This window comes from Podarcis pityusensis, assembly GCF_964106645.2.
Source record: "Podarcis pityusensis genome assembly, chromosome: 3".
Lineage (NCBI taxonomy): Eukaryota > Metazoa > Chordata > Lepidosauria > Squamata > Lacertidae > Podarcis > Podarcis pityusensis.
In genome coordinates this window covers 118,644,046-118,667,554 of record NC_138026.1, presented here as the reverse complement: position 1 = coordinate 118,667,554, position 23,509 = coordinate 118,644,046, and the positions used below count along the sequence as shown (strand labels likewise).

At 43.9% G+C, this 23,509-nt stretch overlaps 1 protein-coding gene and 1 long non-coding RNA gene across 4 annotated transcripts in view; one reads left to right on the top strand and one right to left on the bottom strand.

Annotated features, from left to right (window-relative positions):
- Positions 1–23,509, top strand: part of MSRA (methionine sulfoxide reductase A) — a 221,730-nt gene that overhangs the window by 67,570 nt on the left and 130,651 nt on the right. For 2 of the 3 annotated variants that reach the window (XM_081001184.1, XM_081001186.1), the window contains one exon: positions 20,054–20,122. The exons of the other annotated variant lie outside the window; for it this stretch is intronic. In XM_081001184.1, the coding sequence (XP_080857310.1) occupies positions 20,054–20,122 (69 nt within the window). The remainder of the gene's footprint in view (positions 1–20,053; positions 20,123–23,509) is intronic. 3 annotated transcript variants of the gene reach the window in all.
- LOC308474786 lies at positions 10,121–10,519 on the bottom strand. Its single transcript, XR_013984961.1, has 2 exons — positions 10,325–10,519; positions 10,121–10,272 (listed from the first exon to the last, which is right to left on the bottom strand). It is a non-coding gene; the product is annotated as an uncharacterized lncRNA (long non-coding RNA).

Sequence of the window (23,509 nt, the reverse complement as noted above, 5' to 3'; positions counted from 1 at the left end):
GCACCCTGAAACCAACGGGCAGGCGGAAAGAGCAAACGGTGTCCTCCAGCAATACCTGAGGTGTTATGTCAATGACAGAGAGAATGACTGCGTAGAAAAGTTGGCGCTGGCGGAATTTGCCTACAACAATGCCGAGAATGTGTCCACAGGGATGAGCCCCTTCTTGGCTAATTATGGGTGTCATCCCAGGGCTTTCCCAGGGGGAGAAGGGGAGAGATGGAGCGTCCCGGCAGCCGAGCATTTTGTAGAAGAAATGGAAGCAATCCATCGTCAGCTCCAACTCAACTTAGAAAGGGCGAAAGAAGAATACAAGAGGCAGGCAGACAAGAACCGAAGGGAAGGTGAAACCATAAGGGTGGGAGATAGGGTGTGGCTGTCAACCCAAGGGTTGCCGTTCAAAGGAGGTTGTAAGAAATTAAGACCCAGGAGATTGGGTCCCTTTGAGGTCATTCAACAGGTCAACCCAGTGGCTTTCAGGCTCCGGTTACCCAACCACATGAAACTGCACCCAGTATTTCACAGGTCGTTACTGTCACCGTATGAGGGGGGACGAGAAGGGATGGCCACTCGGGGACCGGTCATAGAAGAAAGAGAATGCAGCAGCCATGTGGCAGAAATCCTCGACGCCAGGTGGAAGGGGGATCAGGTGGAGTATTTGGTAACGTGGGAAGGAGAACCGGAGTCAGAAAACACTTGGGTAATGGCAGAAGATATCAATGACGAGGTATTGATAGAAACATTCCATCAAAGGTTCCCAAGGAAACCTCAGCCTGTGGAGAGGTTCCGGAGGGAATACTTTGGGACCACCGATGAGGAGGAGGAGTTGGAAGGATTCCCGGACTCGGAAGGGGAAGGGGAGATGGACTCTGAGGAGGAGGAGTACTTCGAGACCAGGAACCGCAACAGGTGGAGAGAAGTGTTCGAGACATCGGAAGATGAAGGAAGTTCATTCCGGGGTTTTGCCTCCTCACCGCCCGTAGAGGAGGGGGCGAGAGGGGGTGAAGGGGGCCCTGGAGGGGAGGTGGATGTCAGGGAACTGCCATCGGAAGGAAGGGAGGTGAAAGGGCTCACACAGGTTGGGAGAGACTCAGCAGCTGAAGAGGGAACCAGTAGGGGGAGAGGAGGTGAGCTGAGGGAAAGTGAGCTGGAGGGATGGCTCAGAGACACTTCCAGCGAAAACAGTGGGGAGGTTTCAGGACCTCCTGTAGGGACACCCACTCCTCGCCGGAAACTGTCACGCAGAGAGTCCAGAAGACGTGTTTCCGTTAAGGAGCTTTTATGTTGGAAGCGATTCCGAAAGCAACCACTGTCGGAATCTGCTAGTGACTAGAGGAGCCATGTCTGAGGGGCTCCGTCACAGACAGAGGTTTGTGGACTTGAACAAACTCTGAGGGGATACGATTTTACGCACAAGCAGCTCATCATCCCATCACAGCCGCCTACATAGTTTCTGGAATATTTGGACTAGGCCAACTTTGTAAAAATGGAAAAAGCAGATCCAGATCAAAAGTGTGTAAATCTGTTTAATTTATACATTTTTGTTATCATGCTGGATCAACTGCTGATGCAATTCCATTTGGTTTTATTGTTTATTACAGTTATTTATAATATCACCTTTCAGGATACAGAACCTTCCACGTGTTTTTGTTCTAGCAAATCTTCAGTATAGAAATGAATACTATGCTGACTATAGTATTTTTTTAAAAATGTGTGTTTTTCTCTTTTAACCTTGGTTTCCATAACAGGAAAATCAATGAGTACTCAGAGGTTTTCCCCCCATCTTATACTAGCTGTTTTGCTCCCATCTCCCACTTTCTGATTATATTCATATTATCGCAGTTCATAATAAAAGTGGTGTATTTGGCAGAATTTCTTCTAAAGTATATTTAATTTTCTTATTTCAATTATAATTGTCAGTTTTTGTCAGCTACAGAAAATACAATGGCATATGTATTGGAAGAGCTTTAATTTTCTAAAAAGCTTTTAGAGAGAACATGTTCAAGCAATTCAGTACTACTTAGCCATGAGAAATTGTCATTGCATTCTAATTTTAAGTAATTTTATTAATTAATTCTTAATATCTGAATCTGGACAACTTATTTAACGGGAGTAGTTGAGGATATACTTCACTAAGCCATTCTTGCATTTCACTGGAATATTTTGGAATTGCAAAATTTCTTATTATATCTTTTACATAATCTATTTCAGCTTCATTTATTTTATAGGTGATCCACCCAAATCTATGACTTAATTTAAATCAAACAAATAAAAAGCCTATTCAAGGAAATATGCTGTATCAATCCAATTTGAGACAGGTTTAATATTTAGAAGCTTAAACATGCTTTGGGGTTAGTTTACGCAAACATGAATCTGCAGAAAAATGGGAGGGGGGAAAATGACCAAATATAACACAACAACACTGTTGGGAACTAAGTTCTACGCAAGCCAGTGGGATTCATTTTCAAACAAGTTGTGACTTGTTCTTACAGAGCTACCCTTCCATCTCGGGTAGGACAAGGCCATATTGTAACACTGCCTGCTAACACCCCTCTCCAAAAAAATCCCATTACAGGTACAGTGGTACCTCATGTTACATATGCTTCAGGTTACATAAGCTTCAGGTTACAGACTCTGCTAACCCAGAAATAGTGCTTCAGGTTAAGAACTTTGCTTCAGGATGAGAACAGAAATCGTGCTCCAGCGGCGCGGCAGCAGCAGGAGGCCCCATTAGCTAAAGTGGTGCTTCAGGTTAAAAACAGTTTCAGGTTAAGTACGGACCTCCGGAACGAATTAAGTACTTAACCTGAGGTACCACTGTAGTCACTTTCATATTTCAAGCACAGTGTTGCTGTTAGGATCCACAGGAGAAGGCCACTTTCAGGATTGTTTCTGGCCCATCTTCACTGTACTTCCTATCAGCAGCATCTCATAAATGTAGGAACACTTGTAGATTACCACTGTGCAGCGTGGGATGGGAGGGTCGGTTATTAGTGTGATAGCATTGAGTAGTGGAGGCCCGTACCCATTGGGACTTGTAGGTCAGAAGGCAGGGAGGCCAACAGTAGATGGATTCCAGAAAAGTGACTGGCGGAGGCAGAGCAAATATTAGGCAGAGCCAGTTACTTCTGATACTGTTCTCACACTCTTTCCTGCTGAGTTCTACAAAGGGAGCGCTGAGACCAAAGATTAGAAAGTTGGCAGCTTTGCCACTCCCTGGACTGGTTGTGAGCAAGGAGGCAGGCAGCTGAGGGCTGGCTGAGCTTGGTGTGGCAGTGCCCCATTCACCCTAATGGACCAGTTTCCATTGGGCCATTGACACATACTGAGTGTTGGCTTGGAGAACGCCATGGGTCGCTATGCTGAGCTGACTTGGCACTCCTTGCACCATTCTTGCGTGCTTATTTGCTGGTTTAGGGTCTTATAGGGCACACCCTATGAGAGTGCAGAAGTAGGGTGCCCCACTTGCCTTACCTAGAATCAACTTTCTTGTTCGACCGCCCCAATCTTTATATGCATTGCACGCATTCAGCAAGCGTAGCCAAGACTAAGAGAGTTACATCCACAGCATTTCCCCGCTTATGTTGCTTCTCTACTCTTTTATCAGTGTTCTGCTCTTCATTTATTGTCTCTCCTGAGTCATCAGTATTGGTCTAATGGACTGGAACAGCCTAAGGTGAATGATAATTACTTATTGAGTCGCTGGTAGCCCAGATGAGAATAAGGCTTATTAGATCAGTAATAATGGAAATCTGCATTTAATATAGAAATTTGTAACCAGTTTGAAACAAAAGAGCCCAGATCTATTGATTCCCCCCACCTCTGTCCAGAAAGTTAAAAGTGTTAGAAAACTTCTGAAATTAATAATATGAATCATAGAATCAGAGAGAGAGAATACTTTGGCTGTCATCCTGGGCTTGTCGACTTGGAGGCAAGCTCCAATAAGATCAATGGGATTGGCATCCAGATAAGTGCATTTGGGTGCAGTGTGATACCTAGTGTGCACCCATGAAGTTTGTGTGGGGGGGTGCACTTGGCGTTGTGCTAACTGTGCTTTAAAACTCATTGCAAGTAGCTGAAAGTCTGTAAATTTTGATAAAAAACTTGAATTGCAATGTGGGTTGAGTAATTTTGATTGCAACTGTAAAAAATATAAATAATGATCATGATAACTAATTGCTTGCGCATCCAGTAGCTTAAAATACTGGTTGAGTATTCATATTCTGCTCAGTTCTGGTCAGAACTGTAGAGCCGACCATTTCCTGTTGGTTGAATTTTCACACCCAAAATTTGAAATGATGCAAATATTCCATACATTCCTAATCAGTACAAGAAAAGAGGGGACTATTACATGAGCACATTGAGCTTCTGCTTGTTTGTCCAGCCTTATGACTCATTTGGAGAGGGAAGGAAGAAGATTGGGTGTCCCCTGACAACTGTTTGCCTTGTGATTCCTTCCGGAGACCCATTATCTCATGTTTTAATCATGGAATCTCCCTTGGCCTGGGACCTTCTTTATCCAGATTATTTCCAAGAGGGAAAAGCAGGATGTGCAGACTCTCTCTCTTTTGGATATCTCCTTTTTAAACACGGAGAGTTTGTTGGACAGGGCAGCTAAAGCACTGCTGCTTATTTCCAAAAGCTGTATCCATTTAAAGAGGAGGTGTAAACTGAAACCTGGTTGTAGAGCAGCCTTTCTCAACCTGTGGAGTCCCCAGATGTTTTGGGACTACAACTCCCATCATCCCTAGCTAGCAAGGCCAGAGCTCAGGGATGGTGGGAGTTGTAGTCCAACAGCATCTGGGGACCCACAGTTTGAGAACCACTCTTGTAGAGGCTCTTCACAGAACTTGTGGCCTTCCTTTATTTTCCTTGGCAAGAACTGGTGCTGACCCAGGATACTTTGGTTCCTGAGGTGGTCCTGTCCCCAACCATACGCACACTCTCCACTAACCAACAAGGGGCACAATCCAGCGGGTGGTTCTTCTGCCCAGTGCTCACTGAAACGAACAGGAACCATCCAAGAGCGCTCCAAATTCAGCCCCCAACCGAGGCTGCTTTGGGGGAGCAGAAATCCCCTTTCCAGAATTTTCCTTTTCCGCTAAACCCCAACACCGCACGGAATTCGCTGTCGAGGTGCTGCGGATGGGGCTTTATTTATTATTATTATTTGCTTGTTGTTTCCATTGGTACCCCATCCCTCATCCCGGGGAGGAAAAGCTGGGGGGGGGGGCAGTCTGAAACAAGATTCTGAAAGGGAGGCCTGGAACTCTCCAGCTTATCTGAGCATTACTCCTGATCATTTATCACTGTCAGATGGGAGTGGGCGGGGGTGGGGAAGAGGCACTGAACCATTCCTGCTCATCTGTTGACTGACAGCTGAATGAAGCTTTAATGCAACCTCCAGGCAGATAATCTGCCATCAAGGGGAGGTGGGGGGGGGGGAGTGTGTACAAGGAAGATACTCTATCACAGCCTGCATATTGCTTACAGCTACTGACATCTTCACGAGGGCTGTTGCGGTGGGTTTTTTTTCCTTCCCCCCGTTTGTGCTGTATTAGCAGCATACTGGAGACGTGCTCTCAATCTCCAAAATGATAATACCACGACATTGTGAGCCAGATGAGAAGATGTCAGTGTTTTTGTTCTGCGTTTGTACAGAGGGAGTCGACTCCTGACAAATGTCAGTGTCCAAGGGACCCAGCGGAAGCCTGGTGATGCTGTAGAATAGTGCGAGTCGGAAGATTCCTCATTTCTGATTCGGCCACAGCCGTGAACTCACCCAGTAGCCTCAGGCAAGCCATGATTCTCTCAACCTCAGCCCCTGCCCCCAGCCTGGAATATGGGGATAAACAAATACTAAATTCGCCCTGTTCTGAATTTAATTGGCCAGTTCATTTGTTTCTTTTTGCAATGTTGTTCTTCACTTTTTGTCATCACCCCCCCCCCCCCGAATCCCACTTCCCCCTGTTTTATTTGCTGTTATTAGTGGTTAAAATAAAAGTCTCTGTGGCTTGGTGGATTTGGCGTGCTGTTTTGGACAATGGCTTCTGTTTTACTCATGTGCTGCAACCAAAGGGAGTCTTCCATCATCCTAACATCCAAATTCTTTAAATCCTCCCATTTGTATATGTAATCATTTTTGAGGTTCATTTCATATCACATGCTTTAGCTTAGGCTGATTTTATGGAACTTTGCTTGAAAGTGGTGTCAGTTAAAACGCTATTGACAGCAATTGTTATAAGCTATTGCAATAAGTATTTTAGAAAGTGAAATTTTAGACTCTTTGAACAATGTTAATGTAGCATTCATGGACTGTGGCTCTGGAAATTTCAACTTTTCCTTTATGGCCCATTAAGCAACATGGCAAGGAAGCAAGCAAGAGGGAGTACAGGGAGTACAGTGAACTAGTATTCTACATTTTAGCATTGCTAGTTTAATGATTTCAAACTCCTTCCTTAATGAATAATATGTTGCTGTTTCCATGTCAGTAGAAAGCAGTAATTGTAGCTCTGATGCTACCCAGTTTTCAGCCTCCAAGGCTCAGGAGTATGCACAGGCCCCTTTCTGTGGCTTTGTCTTTTCTTCTCATGAGGTGGCCAAAGTCTTGGAGCCTCAGCTTCAGGATCTGTCCTTCCAGTGAGCACTCAGGGCTGATTTCCTTCAGAATGGAGAGGTTTGATCTTCTTGCAGTCCATGGGCCTCTCAAAAGTCTCCTCCAGCACCAGAATTCAAAAGCATCAATTCTTCGGCGATCAGCCTTCTTTATGGTCCAGCTCTCACTTCCATACATCACTACTGGGAAAACCATAGCTTTAACTATACGGACCTTTGTCGGCAAGGTGAAGTCTCTGCTTTTAAAGATGCCTTCTAGGTTTGTCATTGCTTTTCTCCCAAGAAGCAGGTGTCTTTTAATTTTGTGACTTCTGTCACCATTTGCAGTGATCATGGAGCCCAAGAAAGTAGAATCTCTTACTGCCTCCATTTCTTCCCCTTCTATTTGCCAGGAGATGATGGGCCCAGTGGCCATGATCTTCGTTTTTTTGATGTTGAGCTTCAGACCATATTTTGCGCTCCCCTTATATCACCCTCATTAAGAGGTTCTTTAATTTCTCCTCACTTTCTGCCATCAAAATTGTGTCATCTGCATATCTGAGGTTATTGATATTTCTTCTGGGATTCATCCAGTCCAGCCTTTCACATGATGAATTCTGCATATCTGAGGTTATTGATATTTCTTCTGGGATTCATCCAGTCCAGCCTTTCACATGATGAATTAAATAAGCAGGGAGACATTATACAGCCTTGTCGTACTCCTTTCCCAATTTTGAACCAATCAGTTGTTCCATATCCAGTTCTAACTGTAGCTTCTTGTCCCACATAGAGATTTCTCAGGAGACAGATGAGGTGATCAGGCCCTACTTGTCCACTACTGGGACAGCTTTCAAGTAGAGGGACTTAATGATCTCTAGTTTCCTGTGCTGCACTACCAGCTATGTAATGGCCAGAAAAAGCAGCACCAGGTGACTTGAGGAACCAGTAGGAGGCTGGCTGGTTCTATAGTGGCTCTTCACACTGAGCAAGTTTTTTTGGAATAAGCTTGTATACAGATGTGCCTCACTTTATCCTCCTACCTCTTCATGTATCTGTAATCTGTAAAGTTAGTAAAAGTTCCATTGCAATTCAGTAATTCACAACAAAGTGGATAGCCCACACTCAGGAAATCATTCATATGTGTGATTAATACAGTGCCTCCCACTTAGTTCATTCAGTGAATGGTATATATATGACCCAAATGATTCTTTCCCTTTATGATTCTGATGCCATATCCAGTGAGTAGAAGTTTTTCATGTCTTGAACAGATACTGTAGTGCAAAGTATTTCTACTTTTTCATGCTCCTTATTTCTGTCTTAAAGTTTGGGAATTCCTGGACGTGTCCGCTTTTGGGGTCCTACAAGCCCATCCAGTGGGAATTTTTGCATTTTAAAGCAAATGTCCTGGATTTTGGGATTTTTTTGTTTGCACGCCGGTGGCTCTGGCTCTGGCTCTGGCATGGGCGGCTTGGACTATCAGGTGATTGCCCTAAAAAAGTTCAACAACTTTATGTTTTACCTCTTGAAATATCGCATGGTCATTTTGGTGTAGGAGGTGGGAAATCTGGATCTCAGCGACCCAATAATACATGTGAAAAGGTTGTCCCATGTTCTTTATCTTATATCTGAAGTGTTCACCCTTTTCAGACGCAGGACCCCCTCTGGAGCCAAGCATGTATTTGGTGACCTGCTTCTTTAATTTGTTCCCATATAAGTTTATGCGTGTGACCCACTGTAGGTCAGGCTGTGGTAGTGGGTCCCGGTTCACCATAACAGCAGTCCTACTGGAGAAAACCAGAGGCCCATCTGGTTTTTGAGGGATGCAAGTGATAGCGCTTGGGGCCTTGGGCTATTGTTTGGGCGATGAGCTACTAACACTCAGCGCAGTTGCATGCACAGTGCAGTTCTCATGTGTCTGCTCGTATTCACTGTCTCCAGTTGTCTGTTCTATCCACTGTCCTGAGAATACCGGTAATTGAATTCAGGGAACAGCTTGCAAATCTCAGGGTAAAGCAGAGGGAACAAGAGAATGGGAATGGAGAAGGGGAATGAGCACTGACGTAAAGAGAAGTACAGTGAGCTATGTTTTTGTAGATGTGGGTGTCAGTGGAGTATGGAGACTGATTAGGAATTTGCTTACCATCTGTGGTCTAAACCCATGGACTGCAATCCTATGTAAATATTCTTCATTTCAGAGAAAGGTGTAAATCGTTTAAAAGACTATATGTTTTTATTCTGCCTTTCCCTTTCCTGGTAGTAATGGTGCAAGCTGTTTTGCTTATAAAAATAAAAAATAAAATAAAAAATTGTCCAGTAGCACCTTATAGACCAACTCAGTTTGTTCTTCTGTGTGCATGCACACTTCTTCAGATACCTGAACACGAAAGCTTATACCAGAACAAACTTAGCTGGTCTATAAGGTGCTGTTGTTGTTTAGTCGTGTCCGACTCTTCCTGACCCCATGGACCAGAGCATGCCAGGCACTCCTGTCTTCCACTGCCTTCCACAGTTTGGTCAAACTCATGCTGGTAGCTTCGAGAACACTGTCCCACCATCTCGACCTCTGTCGTCCTCTGTCGTCCCCTTCTCCTTCCGCCCTCAATCTTTCCCAGCATCAGGGTCTTTTCCAGGGAGTCTTCTCTTCTCATGAGGTAGCCAAAGTATTGGAGCCTCAGCTTCAGGATCTGTCCTTCCAGTGAGCACTCAGGGCTGATTTCCTTAAGAATGGATAAGTTTGATCTTCTTGCAGTCCATGGGACTCTCAAGAGTCTCCTCCAGCACCATAATTCAAAAGCATCAATTCTTCGATGATCAGCCTTCTTTATGGTCCAGCTCTCACTTCCATACATCACTACTGGGAAAAACAGAGCTTTAACAATGTGGACCTATAAGGTGCTACTGGGCAATTTTTTATTTTTTTTATTTTGACTGCGTCAGACCAACACGGCTACCTACCTGAATCTCTTTTTCTTAGAATGCCTAGCCAGTCTTTTTAATTTTTGAAAGAGAAAAATAATAATTCCCAAATCCTACCTAAAGGAATTTTGGCCCAGTTTAAAATCATTATTTACTGACATATTGTACTGAATATTGTACTGAAACACATCATATTTTGTAGCATCAATCAGTGTTCAGACAGTAATGCCGCTTGATATAATGGATGCAGTTGAATGTGGGGTGTCACATCGCGATACATCAACTGCATGAAAACATTGCTGGAACTATTTTAAGCCACCACTATGCCCTTTGTCAGTGTCAATTTTAATAAGTGAAAATAATTTGTTCCCAGTATAACTTGGAGCCATATTGTTTTTCACAAAGCTCCCATCCAGCCAGATGAAAAGCAGTATTTGAGGGTACTTGGTGGGGGCCGCTCTTCAAGGATAGGTGCTTTTCTTTTGCTAGTCTCCTGGTAAGTGCCATTGTTGTAAACAAAAATTGCCCTTTTCCCCTTATGGGGTATCCATATAGAGTCCTTACATAGGTTCCCTATTGGTAGGAGAAAATAACAGAGGCCAACCAGAGAATATTGAGAAGCAAAGCAGCTAGTAAGCCTGATCTTTATTGATCTGTTGCAACAGGGTGCTCCCCTCACACGCAGGAAAGGAGGAGGAACCCAGAACAATGGCGTGCAAGGCCTTATAAAGACTTTTGAAATTGCCACCCTGTAGATCAAGACCACTCCCCAGAAACGTCATACATACATCACAGAAAGGGTGTAACCTAAGACCACCCCCCAGATACATCATACCTACATCACAGAAAAGGCTGTCTAAAACAGAAATTTGAATGTTGTTTTTCTCCTGTCATTATTTATCTCCTGTCTGGCAGGTTACTTGATTGGATTGCCTGGGGAGCCTGGCCAGTCTTTTGTAATGATAAATACTTAGTTCCTGGGCCAGGTCACAGGCTCACACCTTATTCATATCTTAAATGTACCCTTAAGACAGGTTACAGATAGGTAGCCGTGTTGGTCTGCCATAGTCAAAATAAAAAAAATCCTTCCAGTAGCACCTTTAAGACCAGCTAAGTGGTCTTAAGACAGGATTTGTGAGGAAAGAGACAATGGGGAGGTTTCCCACTTTGACCTTGCAGAGAAAACATTTGCCCAGTTTAGGAATCAAAATGGTTCCAGGTCGGTCTTCCTGTGCTGATCTATGTACGTGCTTGGTTGGTACACTTATGAACATTACCATATATCTGAGACCTCAAAATTCCTATCACACCGTTCAGCCTTGAAAGCCATGGAGCTGGGAATTGTACTGCTGTCAGAGATCTTAGGAGAGAGACTGGGTTGAATGGCAGTGGTGTTTGGAACAGGAGATTAAGAAGCAGAAACCTAAAGCGCCTTGACTAGGAGTTAAGATTATTATTATTTTTTATAAAATATTTATTGAAATTTTCAAAGTGTTACAACATAAAATAAAAACAGAAGAAAATACAAAATAAAAATACAAATTCAAAAATAAGAAAAAAAGGCAGGAAAAAACACACAAAAATACAATTTAAGAACATTTAAAAACAAATTCATTATTCTCGAATCCTCAACTGTCATTACCTTCTTTCTTTGACCTCCTCCTCCTCCCTTTCTTTGTATCCTAGTTATTAATTATCCCAGCAAATCCTTTCCATATTTCATAATATTCTGTCATTACATTACCCTAAACAGTTTTAATCTTATCTTTCTATAAGAAAATAAACCTTAAAGCTTAAAACTTGAATCTTATCCTTACCAACTTCTCATAACCATAATATTCTTTCATAATTCTTTAAACATCTTTACTAAAGCCGAGTAATTTCATTCCAACATTTTTCTGACATTCATCAATTTTATAAAACAGTTCTAATGGTAAAAAAAAGAAATACAAACAGATCCAATCTTCATCCAACGTTCCTTCCTCCTGGTTCCGGGTTTTGTCAGTCCTTATTATCCCATCGATCTGGCCCATTAACCTGGCAACCTTATATCCGAGGCCCTCAAGTCTCTTCCATGTCCCTTTCGCAGCTCTTCTTCATATTTGTAACTGTATTTTCCCTTGTCTCCTGCTCGTGGTAACTCCAGCTTGGCAATATTTTTAACCCTTCTCGACAGATCAGCCCCTTTTCCATATTCAGCACTGAATTCCATATGGTATTTAAAAGCATGTTTCAAAGACCCTCCAAAATTAAGAGCCCCCACAATCCCTAACATCTCACGGCCCATTGCCAGATTTGAAAAGTCCAAACATCCCAGCATAGGGGGGTCAATCCAGCCCCCCATTTCCAAGCCAAACCAAACTTTTTCTTTCCAAATCTGGCTTTTCCCAAGTTCATTTGTCAAATCCGAAAACTCATATTCCTGTTGGGCCTGTTCTGTCAGGACACACTCCTGATTTAATTCCTGGGTGGGCTCCACATATTTTCCCACTGTCTGTTCAAAATTTCCCACTGCCTGTTCAAAATTTCTAGTCGAAGTCGTCATCAAATTCACCTTCTCATGTAACTGTTCCAGTAGGGCATTTGTTTTGTAGAAAGCACACAACAAAGCTTCTGAATACATTGTCCTGCAAGGTCAAATGCCTATTCCCACGATTGTAATCTGTAAACAGCTGCCGGCTCCCTGGAGTTGGTTACAGTTTCACAGTCTCCCTCTAGGGGGAAAACTTCTATTTGATCTTGCAACAAAGTTTCCCTTTTTGAGATACTTTGTCAATATTTGTTCCTTTGAAATGCAAAGGGAAACAGTGGAATCACTATGTTTCTCTTCTTTTAGCTATCTGTCAAAAACGTTTGTCTCTGGTCAATGAACTTCAAACGTCAGTCCTGACACCCCGCTCCAAGATCAGGACGTAGGAAAGTTGCTTTACTTTAAACTCACTTTCAACAGTCCAAAAAAAATCCTCCTTCTTCTCCTGCTGTCGAAGGGGGGTTCCACAATTTTAAATGATGAAATCCAATCCTTTAAAAGCGATTTTCTGAGCTCTACTTTACATTGTCTTTGCTTTATTCTGTCTACAGAAGAACGGAAGGCTGACTTCCTGTTTAGACCTTCCCGTTCCGTACCAAATTGAAATAGATTTTTAAGATCCAATTCCTTTCTGCTCGCAAGTCCCCATCTAATGTCCAGTTGTTCAAAGTCTAAGTACTCACGGGTGCTTATTTTAGAGTCCAAATTGTCCCAGGAAAAAGGCAGCGCTCTCTGGCAACGGCTATGCGGCTTCGCTCCACGGAAATAGCAGTTGACTCACAGCACCGCGCCACTTCCCCCTCTTCACTTCGGAGCCCGTTAGTGGGTTCCTTAGCGAGTTGGGGGGGCGCTAAAGGTGCCCGCCGAGTCCCATGGTCACAGGCTTCATCTGCCTGTGATTTTTGAAAGGGTCCCAACTTCGCCGTAGCGGAAAAGACCCGTTTCCCGCGGAGCTAGTCCCTCCAATTCAGAGGGAGTCCGCCATTGCCGATGGCGCCACCCCGGAAGTCGACTAGGAGTTAAGATTAAATAGCTTGCCATTTGGAACATGAGAACTATCAGTATCCTGCACAACTGTGTATAGCAAAGAGTGCAGTGGGATTTAAAAGGCAGTCAAGACAGGAAGATAGTGTAGCATTGGGGCAAACACTGTGTTTGTCTGATACGCTGGCCTGACCTTGCAGAAAGTTTAAAGTGGGCCAGGAGACAAACAACTAATTTAGGCTCAGTTTATAAAAGAAAATAAGTAAACAGCACTGAAAACAGCCACCCACACCCACCCTCTTGCAATCTTCTCAAATTCCCTTGAGTACCAAGCTTTGTTTGCTGTGTAGCACGAAGAGCTTGCTTGAGAATCAAAGATGCAAACCCCCAGTGAAGCTAGTTGAGCAAGTTCTTTCAATCGTGACAATGAGAGCGAACTCTTCTGCTGTTGAAGAGGAACAGTTGAGTGGAAAGCAGCATTAGCAAATGGACACAATCTCTCTCTTTCTCTCTGTCTCTCCGCTCCCCACCAGCTGACATTATTAGACGTTTCACTTATAAGATACTGAAAGAGAAAATCACGGCGACAAATACCCGCTTTTAAATTAAATACATTATTTCCATCTCTTTCTGGTTAGCATCTTGTATGCAAGTCTGAAATGCAAACCACTGGCTTCCAGATATTTCCTGATGCTTATTCACAGCAGTGAAGGGTTGTTACAAAGAGTGGGAGTTAAGGGGTAAGTCTGGGAATCATAGAATCATAGAATCATAGAGTTGGAAGAGACCACAAGGGCCATCGAGTCCAACCCCCTGCCAAGCAGGAAACACCATCAGAGCACTCCTGACATATGGTTGTCAAGCCTCTGCTTAAAGACCTCCAAAGAAGGAGACTCCACCACACTCCTTGGCAGCAAATTCCACTGTCGAACAGCTCTTACTGTCAGGAAGTTCTTCCTAATGTTTAGGTGGAATCTTCTTTCTTGTAGTTTGGATCCATTGCTCCGTGTCCGCTTCTCTGGAGCAGCAGAAAACAACCTTTCTCCCTCCTCTATGTGACATCCTTTTATATATTTGAACATGGCTATCATATCACCCCTTAACCTCCTCTTCTCCAGGCTAAACATGCCCAGCTCCCTTAGCCGTTCCTCATAAGGCATCGTTTCCAGGCCTTTGACCATTTTGGTTGCCGCCCTCTGGACACATTCCAGTTTGTCAGTGTCCTTCTTGAACTGTGGTGCCCAGAACTGGACACAGTACTCCAGGTGAGGTCTGACCAGAGCAGAATACAGTGGCACTATTACTTCCCTTGATCTAGATGCTATACCCCTATTGATGCAGCCCAGAATTGCATTGGCTTTTTTAGCTGCCGCGTCACACTGTTGGCTCATGTCAAGTTTGTGGTCAACCAAGACTCCTAGATCCTTTTCACATGTACTGCTCTCAAGCCAGGTGTCCCCCATCTTGCATTTGTGCCTCTCATTTTTTTTGCCCAAGTGCAATACTTTACATTTCTCCCTGTTAAAATTCATCTTGTTTGTTTTGGCCCAGTTCTCTAATCTGTCAAGGTCGTTTTGAAGTGTGATCCTGTCCTCTGGGGTGTTAGCCACCCCTCCCAGTTTGGTGTCATCTGCAAATTTGATCAGGATGCCCTTGAGTCCATCATCCAAGTCGTTGATAAAGATGTTGAATAAGACCGGGCCCAAGACAGAACCCTGTGGCACCCCACTAGTCACTCTTCTCCAGGATGAAGAGGAACCATTGATGAGCACCCTTTGGGTTCGGTCAGTCAGCCAGTTACAAATCCACTGAGTGGTAGCATAGTCAAGACCGCATTTTACCAGCTTCTTTACAAGAATATCATGGGGCACCTTGTCAAATGCCTTGCTGAAATCAAGGTAGGCTACATCCACTGTGTTTGGTGTCATCTGCAAATTTGATCAGGATGCCCTTGAGTCCATCATCCAAGTCGTTGATAAAGATGTTGAATAAGACCGGGCCCAAGACAGAACCCTGTGGCACCCCGCTAGTCACTCTTCTCCAGGATGAAAAGGAACCATTGATGAGCACCCTTTGGGTTCGGTCAGTCAGCCAGTTACAAATCCACTGAGTGGTAGCATAGTCAAGACCGCATTTTACCAGCTTCTTTACAAGAATATCATGGGGCACCTTGTCAAATGCCTTGCTGAAATCAAGGTAGGCTACATCCACTGCGTTCCCTTCATCTACCAGACTTGTAATTCTGTCAAAAAACGAGATCAGGTTAGTCTGACATGACTTATTTTTCAGAAATCCATGCTGACTATTGGTGATCACAGCATTCCTTTCTAGGTGCTCACAGACTGTTTGCTTAATGATCTCCTCCAGAATTTTCCCTGGTATTGATGTCAGACTGACTGGGCGGTAATTATTTGGGTCCTCTCTTTTCCCCTTTTTGAAAATAGGGACAACATTTGCCCTCCTCCAGTCTGCCGGGACTTCGCCTGTTCTCCAGGAATTCTCAAAGATGACTGCCAGTGGTTCTGAGATCACATCTGCCAGTTCTTTTAATACTCTTGGATGCAGTTCATCTGGCCCTGGAGACTTGAATACATCTAAACTAGCCAAGTATTCTTGTACTATCTCCTTAGTTATTCTAGGCTGTGTTTCCTCTGCTGAATCATTTGCTCCAAATTCTTCAGGTTGGGCATTGTTTCCTTTATCGGAGAAGACTGAGGCAAAGAAGGCATTGAGCTGGAATGGGCTGGAAATCAGGTGAAAGAAATTTCTGCCAGCGTAATCCCATTGCAATCCTTTTGTCTTTCCTGGCACTTGTGATTTATTGCTGCATCTCAGATTGCCAGTGCTTCTTCCTTCCCCCTTAAGCCATGCAACTCTCAGAAACAAGGAGAGTTTCTCTCATTTCCTACTGTAGCGCTTTTCTTTTTAGTTTAGAACTTAAAAGAAACATTTGGGGCTTTTTAACTTGCAAGGAATAAATGGAACAGACAGTCCATATCCTGGGAACATTGTAAGCTGCTTTATAGAGAGATAGACCATTGGTCCATCTATCGCAGTATCTTGGTTCTCAAACTTAATCCGTTCCAAAACCAAAGCGTTCCAAAACCAAGGCACACTTTCCCATAGAAAGTAATGCAAAATGGATTAATCCATTCCAGACTTTTAAAAAGAACCCCTAAAATAGCAATTTAATTTGAATTTTACTAACAAGACCATTGATCCATAAAATGAAAGCAGTAAACATTGTACTGCAGTCACACAATCAATCAATCAATCAATCAATCAATCAGTAGCTGAACTGGGTTCCACACAGTCACAAAAACAAAACAAAAAAGAGCTGCAAAAACAAAACTGCAAAATAAATAGTAAAAACAGACAGACCTCAACATAGCACTCCAAAATAGAAGTGTGGCACTCAAAACGAAAGTGTGGCACTCAAATTGGAAGTGTGGCACTCAAATCGGAAGCGTAACAATCAAAATGGAAGTGTGGCACTCAAAACGGAGCACGTTCGACTTCCAAAAAAAGTTTGCACACCGGAACACTTCCTTCTGGGTTTGCAGTGTTTGGGTTCTAAGTTGTTTGAGTACCAAGGCATTTGAGAACCAAGGTAACACTGTATTGCCTGCATGAACTTGCTGTGGCTTCTCTACAGTTTAAAAGAGGGGATATTCCCGCCCCTTCCTGGGGATTCCGGGGATTGAACCTGGGACCTTCTGCAGAAAAAGCAGATGCTCTATCATTGAGGTATGGCCTTTCCCTCATTCTTTCTTCTTCCTACTTCCCCGATACTTCTCCTGCTCTTCCTTCGGGAGGGTGATCTTTTGCTTCTTCCAAGTGTACAGATGGAGCAGCTTAAGCCTGTTCCAGTTAATTTTGCAGATTTTAAGAATGGAAGAAAAGCTCTGCTGGATCAGACCAAGGTCCATTCAGGTGGTGGTGTGGTTGCTCGAGAGCAAACAGGCAAGACTCCAACCTGTCTTTTCCAGGCTTTATTAGTGCAGACTATTTACAGTGAAGAGTGTCGCAAGTTCATGTCTGGCTCAGTCGCTAGGAGAATCTGGGAGTGGGTGGTCCTTGTACCTCCCCCAGCATAACAGTCGCGTGACCCCCAACCTTCTCCTCCCTCCCTGCGCCGAAACCTACTGCGCAGAATGGGCGCTGGCAAACTGGCCCCCTCGGGAGAGGCTGGCCCCTCTCCCAGGCTCCCGGGGGCCTGTTTACCGGTGATCTTCCCTGGCTGGCATCCCGGCAGTCCATGGAGATCTTGATAGGCGACACCTCCCTGCGTGAAAGGTGCACACCCCCTTCTTCCTTGCATACCAGCAGGAGAAAGAAGATAGTTAGAAAGTCTGTTTCATCTACAGTTTATTTCTAACTGTACAAAAACATGTCCGTTCACTCAGACTTCTCCGAGCAACTGCGTCAGACTTCCTTCACACAAGCAACAGGAAGGTCTCATATTACACAAAGAACAAATCCCTGTGAAATCCCTGGAGCTTCCTGTCCCACAGTTAGCTCCATCATGTGATGTAAACATCCAGCTGCTTGTTCGCAGCTGCATAGTACTCTTATCCCAACAAGGGATACTTCCCTCCTCCCCGGTTTGCTCAGCCTCAGCGTTGAGGCTCTCCCTAGCACCCCCTGCTCCCACCACCTCCTCTCCACTGGAGGTGGGGCTTTCCTCCTCGCTAGAGGAGGAGCTGCTTTGCAAGATCTTCGGAGGTTCCCTATAACATGACTGCCCTTCCACCTCTCGCCTCTGAGCTGATGGCGGTTCCCTGACAGTCCCTTAGTACAGCACCCTGTTCTGACACATGAAAATTAAATTATATACTTCAATTTTATATGTACTGTTTCCCTAAAATGCTCATTTTATTGGAACCTGCTTGGCTTTGCCTCATGACCATTGCTGGTCAGTTTTTTGTTTTTTTTGCAAAAGTTTCCACAGGATTACATGCTAATTGCGTTGGTGTGGTCTCATCAAAGCCAATGGAACTTGACGTTAAAATATCTGGGCACTGTTGTGGATATTGCTGTAAAGGTTTTTTAGATCTCTGACAAAATGGGAGGTTGTTTAAGAAAATTAATGGAGCTCTATATTTTCTTTAGACCCCTGTGTAACAACAGCACAATAAATTGGTATTGAAATAAAATACAGAAGTGAATTTCTTTTCACACAGGCATAATTGAAAGCAAGTATTTTAAAAGCCTATTAGCTATAAATAACAAGTATCTAACAAAGTAACCATTATTGATTATATGTGGTGGAGACGTTAACAGTTCAAGCTAAAATTATTGAGCTCTCATGAAAATAAAGAGCTGGGGGTGGACTTTTAGGCCATGACAACCAACCCCAAGGTGTTACCTTCCTGTGGCCTTGAAGGTAATGCCCACCACAGAATGTCTTCATGAGAGAACAGGCATGGATAAAATTAACGCCAAATGCCTGCTGGGCGTTAACTTTGGAAGTGTAGACTTGATTCTGACCAAACTATGCCTCCTAGAGCAAAATATACACCAGGAGATTTAATTTGGTCAGAATCAAGTATACACATCCAGTTGTTGTTGTTTAGTTGTGTCCGACTCTTCGTGACCCCATGGACCAGAGCACGCCAGGCACTCCTGTCTTCCACTGCCTCCTGCAGTTTGGTCAAACTCATGCTGGTAGCTTCGAGAACACTGTCCCACCATCTCGTCCTCTCTCATCCCCTTCTCCTTGTGCCCTCCATCTTTCCCAACATCAGGGTCTTTTCCAGGGAGTCTTCTCTTCTCATGAGGTGGCCCAAGTATTGGAGCCTCAGCTTCAGGATCTGTCCTTCCAGTGAGCACTCAGAGCTGATTTCTTACATCCAGAGTTAACACTGAATGCAGTACGTCCGGTAAATGAGCCATCTTAGTTGCTAAAGGGCCGTGAAAATTTGTGTACCAGGCTTTATAGTCTTGTCTACCCATGTGCTAACGGAAACCAAAGGGTTGCCAGATGTGAAATATACATATTGACATTATTTTCAGCTCTCCCACCCCACTACTGTCATTGATGTCCCCACCCCTTCCTCCAGGAAGCACATTTTTAAAAAATGACATAAGGAATTGCCATTTGCCGTAAGCAAGAGGTTTTTTATGTTTGCTCACATTCACACAGCAATTTTTATTTACAGCAGGTCTTCTAGATTTAAGGACCCCAATTCAAATGTTATGGGTGTTACAGAGGCAAGGTGACCAAGTAAGCTACGTAAAGAATATAACAGGCCCTCCAATACTGTCACACCTAGGGACAGGATACTTTGGGGAGCAGAACCAGACCCCAGTCTATAATCTGTTTTCAGGAGTTTAGCTCACATTAGTGATCCAGGTGGCTGATGGGCTTCCTGGCTATGGAGCAAGTGTGTTCAGGGATGCCGTTGCCTGGCAAACTATACCATATAGGTACATATACATGGTAAAGGTGAAGGTAAAGGGACCCCTGACTGATAGGTTCAGTCGCGAATGACTCGGGGGTTGCGGCACTCCTCTTGCTTTATTTGCCGACAGCTTCCGGGTCATGTGGCCAGCATGACTGGCGAACCAGAGCAGCACACGGAAACGCTGTTTACCTTCCCGCCGGAGCGGTACCTATTTATCTACTTGCACTTTGATGTGCTTTCGAACTGCTAGGTTGGCAGGAGCAGGGACCAAGCAACGGGAGCTCATCCTGTCGCAGGGATTCAAACCGCTGACCTTCTGATCAGCAAGCCCTAGGCTCTGTGGTTTAACCCACAGCGCCACCCGCGTCCCACAAATACATGATACATATGAAACAAAAAACGAAACAAAAAACTGAAAAGCAGAATCTTTTAGTTTCATGCAATTTTTAAAAGTTTTCTCTACAAGAAGTGCCGTTTGACAATTGCCTTTATCAAAATTGCTGTGAATAAAGGATTTACCATTAACTCATGCTAGCTGAGGTATCAAAGATATAAATATGTTTTAGGGGCTTGTTCCCATGATACATTTCCTTACCTGACAGGTAGCTATTTCCTTCTTTCTTAGATAAACACCATGTGAATGGAAACAGCATGGTCGAACCTTTTCCAGAGGGAACACAAATGGCAATATTTGGTAAGTTTTTCTATTATTAATAATATTGACTATCAGTACAGCTCTTTGTGTGTGCTCTATAAAATTATTTACAATTATTATTCCACTTGGTTGTTGTTAGAATTCCCAACTCCTTGGTGGCTCATTCAAGATGACTGAGTGAGCTTCATGGCTGAGCAGGGACTTGAATCCAAATGTGGCAAACCTTTCAACCTTGGCTGTCATTCACGGTTTGTTTGTTTTTGAGAGAAACAAACCATGAGCTCATGTTTAGATGACGCAACAAGCCAAGGCTTGTGATTTGTTGCTCCTAGTGTGGAGGAGGAGGACTTTTGGGCAATGAGCACACAATGGTTCAATGTGACATGTGAATGCAGCCCTACATTTTTATTGATTTTACTTTTTATAAATTGCTCAGTTACAAGTCCTTCCTTCTGCCTTTGAGTGTTACGAGTCGATATATTTTGGTTTGGGATTTGGGAGCAACCAGGACCTCTCTGAGCATTCAGTTGAGAATCATTGGTAAAAAAAGAAGTAATCACTGGTATAGATAAAAGGATTAAAAGTTCAGGAGACATTTCAATATATATTCTCACTGATGCTCATGCACATCTCTCTAATCAAACAATGCTTTCTCGTTTTTTAGATCAGTTGCATCTTCTAAATACTTCAAACTTAATTCTTTTTCAGTTTATTATACTTATAATCATTTGCACTGGAAAGCAAATTGAGAGTAAATTTTTTGGATTGAAAATGTTCCATTTTTGGTCTGATGTGTTCACCTTTTACACTAGGCAAATTGTTACACGGGGCATGGAGAAGCAACGGAATCGGGCTCTAGATTCCTTCAAAACATCTGCAGTTACTGTGACATTACCAAGGACATTTTTGAAGTACACTGTAATACAGGAATAATACGGGAAACTGTCCTTGATTGAGGTTGCATTAGCATTCTCTTATTTCAAAGGATCACATATTTATCTTTTTATGCTTTCTCTCTGATTTTTGTTCTTGGAGAAAAAGGCAATGCAACTGTAAACTCTTGAGTGTATGTGTAGGTCCTGTTTATGCTCTCTTTCATGGTCTTTTCCCCAAGGTACCATAATTTGTATTTTTCATTCTGACATTTTGCAGTTTATGTTTTATTTTTCATCTGCTCAGCTTGTATCTTCTTTCTCCGTCTCAGTGCACGTTGAGTTTGATGTCAGTGCAAATTGCTTTTCAAAAGAGACTTTTTGATCTGCAGAATACTCTTTTCAGAAGCATAGCATTCTTTCTAGAAGAGTAAAATTCTTAAAATATTCTCCCTGGAGTAGTTGTAGAAACAGACCACCTGCTTGGGTTCAATGCAGAGTTAGATAAACATATATGTTGTATATCTTGTCATTTCTGTTCCTCTGCTGCAGGAGGGACTTCCATAACTCAGGGATGAGGTATGCTGTGTGGTATTGGTGTGCCCCAATAATATTGCCCTTGGAAATGATTGGCTGATCAGATCACAGTCTGAGACAGTGGGCCATATCTTTCTATGTCTATATGTGTGCATGTATGTACATACAGGGGACGTGGGTGGCGCTGTGGGTTAAACCACAGAGCCTAGGACTTGCCGATCAGAAGGTCGGCGGTTCTAATCCCTGCGACGGGGTGAGCTCCCGTTGTTCGGTCCCTGCTCCTGCCAACCTAGCAGTTCGAAAGCGCATCAAAGTGCAAGTAGATAAATAGGAACCGCTCTGGCGGGAAGGTAAACGGCATTTCCCTGCGCTGCTCTGGTTTGCCAGAAGTGGCTTAGTCATGCTGGCCATATGACCCGGAAGCTGTATGCCAGCTCCCTCGGCCAATAAAGCGAGATGAGAACCGCAACCCCAGAGTCGGCCATGACTGGACCTAATGGTCAGGGGTCCCTTTACCTTTATGTACATACAGTGTATGTGGAACATTTCTCTGAAATGCGCAGCCTTCATGTCATTCCAAGGTACTTGTTCCCTGATGACACCTGGCCTCTGGCACACTGGGCTTTGCTGCAGTTCACCAGTCGATTACTTTCCAGGTGTTTGGGGAGAAAAAGGAAGAGAGCTCCAGATGCACAGAAGTATGTTTCATTGAACCCCAGGCTTCGCTGGGCTGAATAAAACATGTATTTGCGTACCTGGAGGTTTCCATGCTTCTTTTCTAGCCTTTGGTGCCTTCTTATTTCCTCCCCTCATGTTTTTGCAGCCTGAGGCAGGGAGCAAAGTTCCTTGTTGCCCACAGGATGCGGCTGGTTGGGTGAACTTGCTTGTGCATGCATGCTTTATGGTGACTTGTGAGGAGTCTGTTGAGTGGATGCTTATGGATTTGGTATTTGGTTGGATTAGGTGGCCTCTTGGCCCTTCCCAGCTCGACAATTCTATAAAGAACTGTAAGATCTGATAAAATAAAAAAAATCCTTCCAGTAGCACCTTTAAGACCAACTAAGTTAGTTCTTGGTATGAGCTTTCGTGTGCAAGCACACTTCTTCAGATGTAAGATCTGGTAGAACTCAAACTCCATCCCTGTGGGCTCATGGCTCACTCTCTTTGACACTGCTGGGATCTTTTGCCTGCTGCTGAGTTCTAGAGCAGCCTTTCCTTTATTCCATTCCACAGAACGGTTTTGTTGTTGTTTAGTCGTGTCCGACTCTTCGTGACCCCCTGGACCAGAGCACGTCAGGCACTCCTGTCTTCCACTGCCTCCCGCAGTTTGGTCAAACTCCTGCTGGTGGCTTCGAGAACACTGTCCCACCATCTCGTCCTCTGTCGTCCCCTTCTCCTTGTGCCCTCCATCTTTCCCAGCATCAGGGTCTTTTCCAGGGAGTCTTTGCTTCTCATGAGGTGGCCAAAGTCTTGGAGTCTCAGCTTCAGGATCTGTCCTTCCAGTAAGCACCCAGGGCTGATTTCCTTAAGGATGGATAGGTTTGATCTTCTTGCAGTCCATGGGACTCTCAAGAGTCTCCTCCAGCACCAACCACAGAACGGTAGAATGGTGTTTCTCTCTCCCCCACCCCATACCAGGCACTTCAGAGTATCTGTTCCCACCCCCTTTGATTTTGAACCTGCCTGGCAAATAAGATCTTTATTGGGCACCCTTCTCTAGGTGTTCTTGCTGTTTGAAGTTAGGAAGGGTGGTGACTGGAGATAATAATAATAATAATAATAATAATAATAATAATAATTTATTTATACCCCGCCCATCTGGCTGGGCTTCCCCAGCCACTCTGGGCAGCTTCCAACAAAATATTAAAATACCGTAGTACATCAAACATTAAAAGCTTCCCTAAACAGGGCTGCCTTCAGATGTCTTCTAAAAGTCTGGTAGTTGTTCTTCTCTTTGACAAATCTGGTGGGAGGGCGTTCCACAGCGCGGGTGCCACTACCGAGAAGGCCCTCTGCC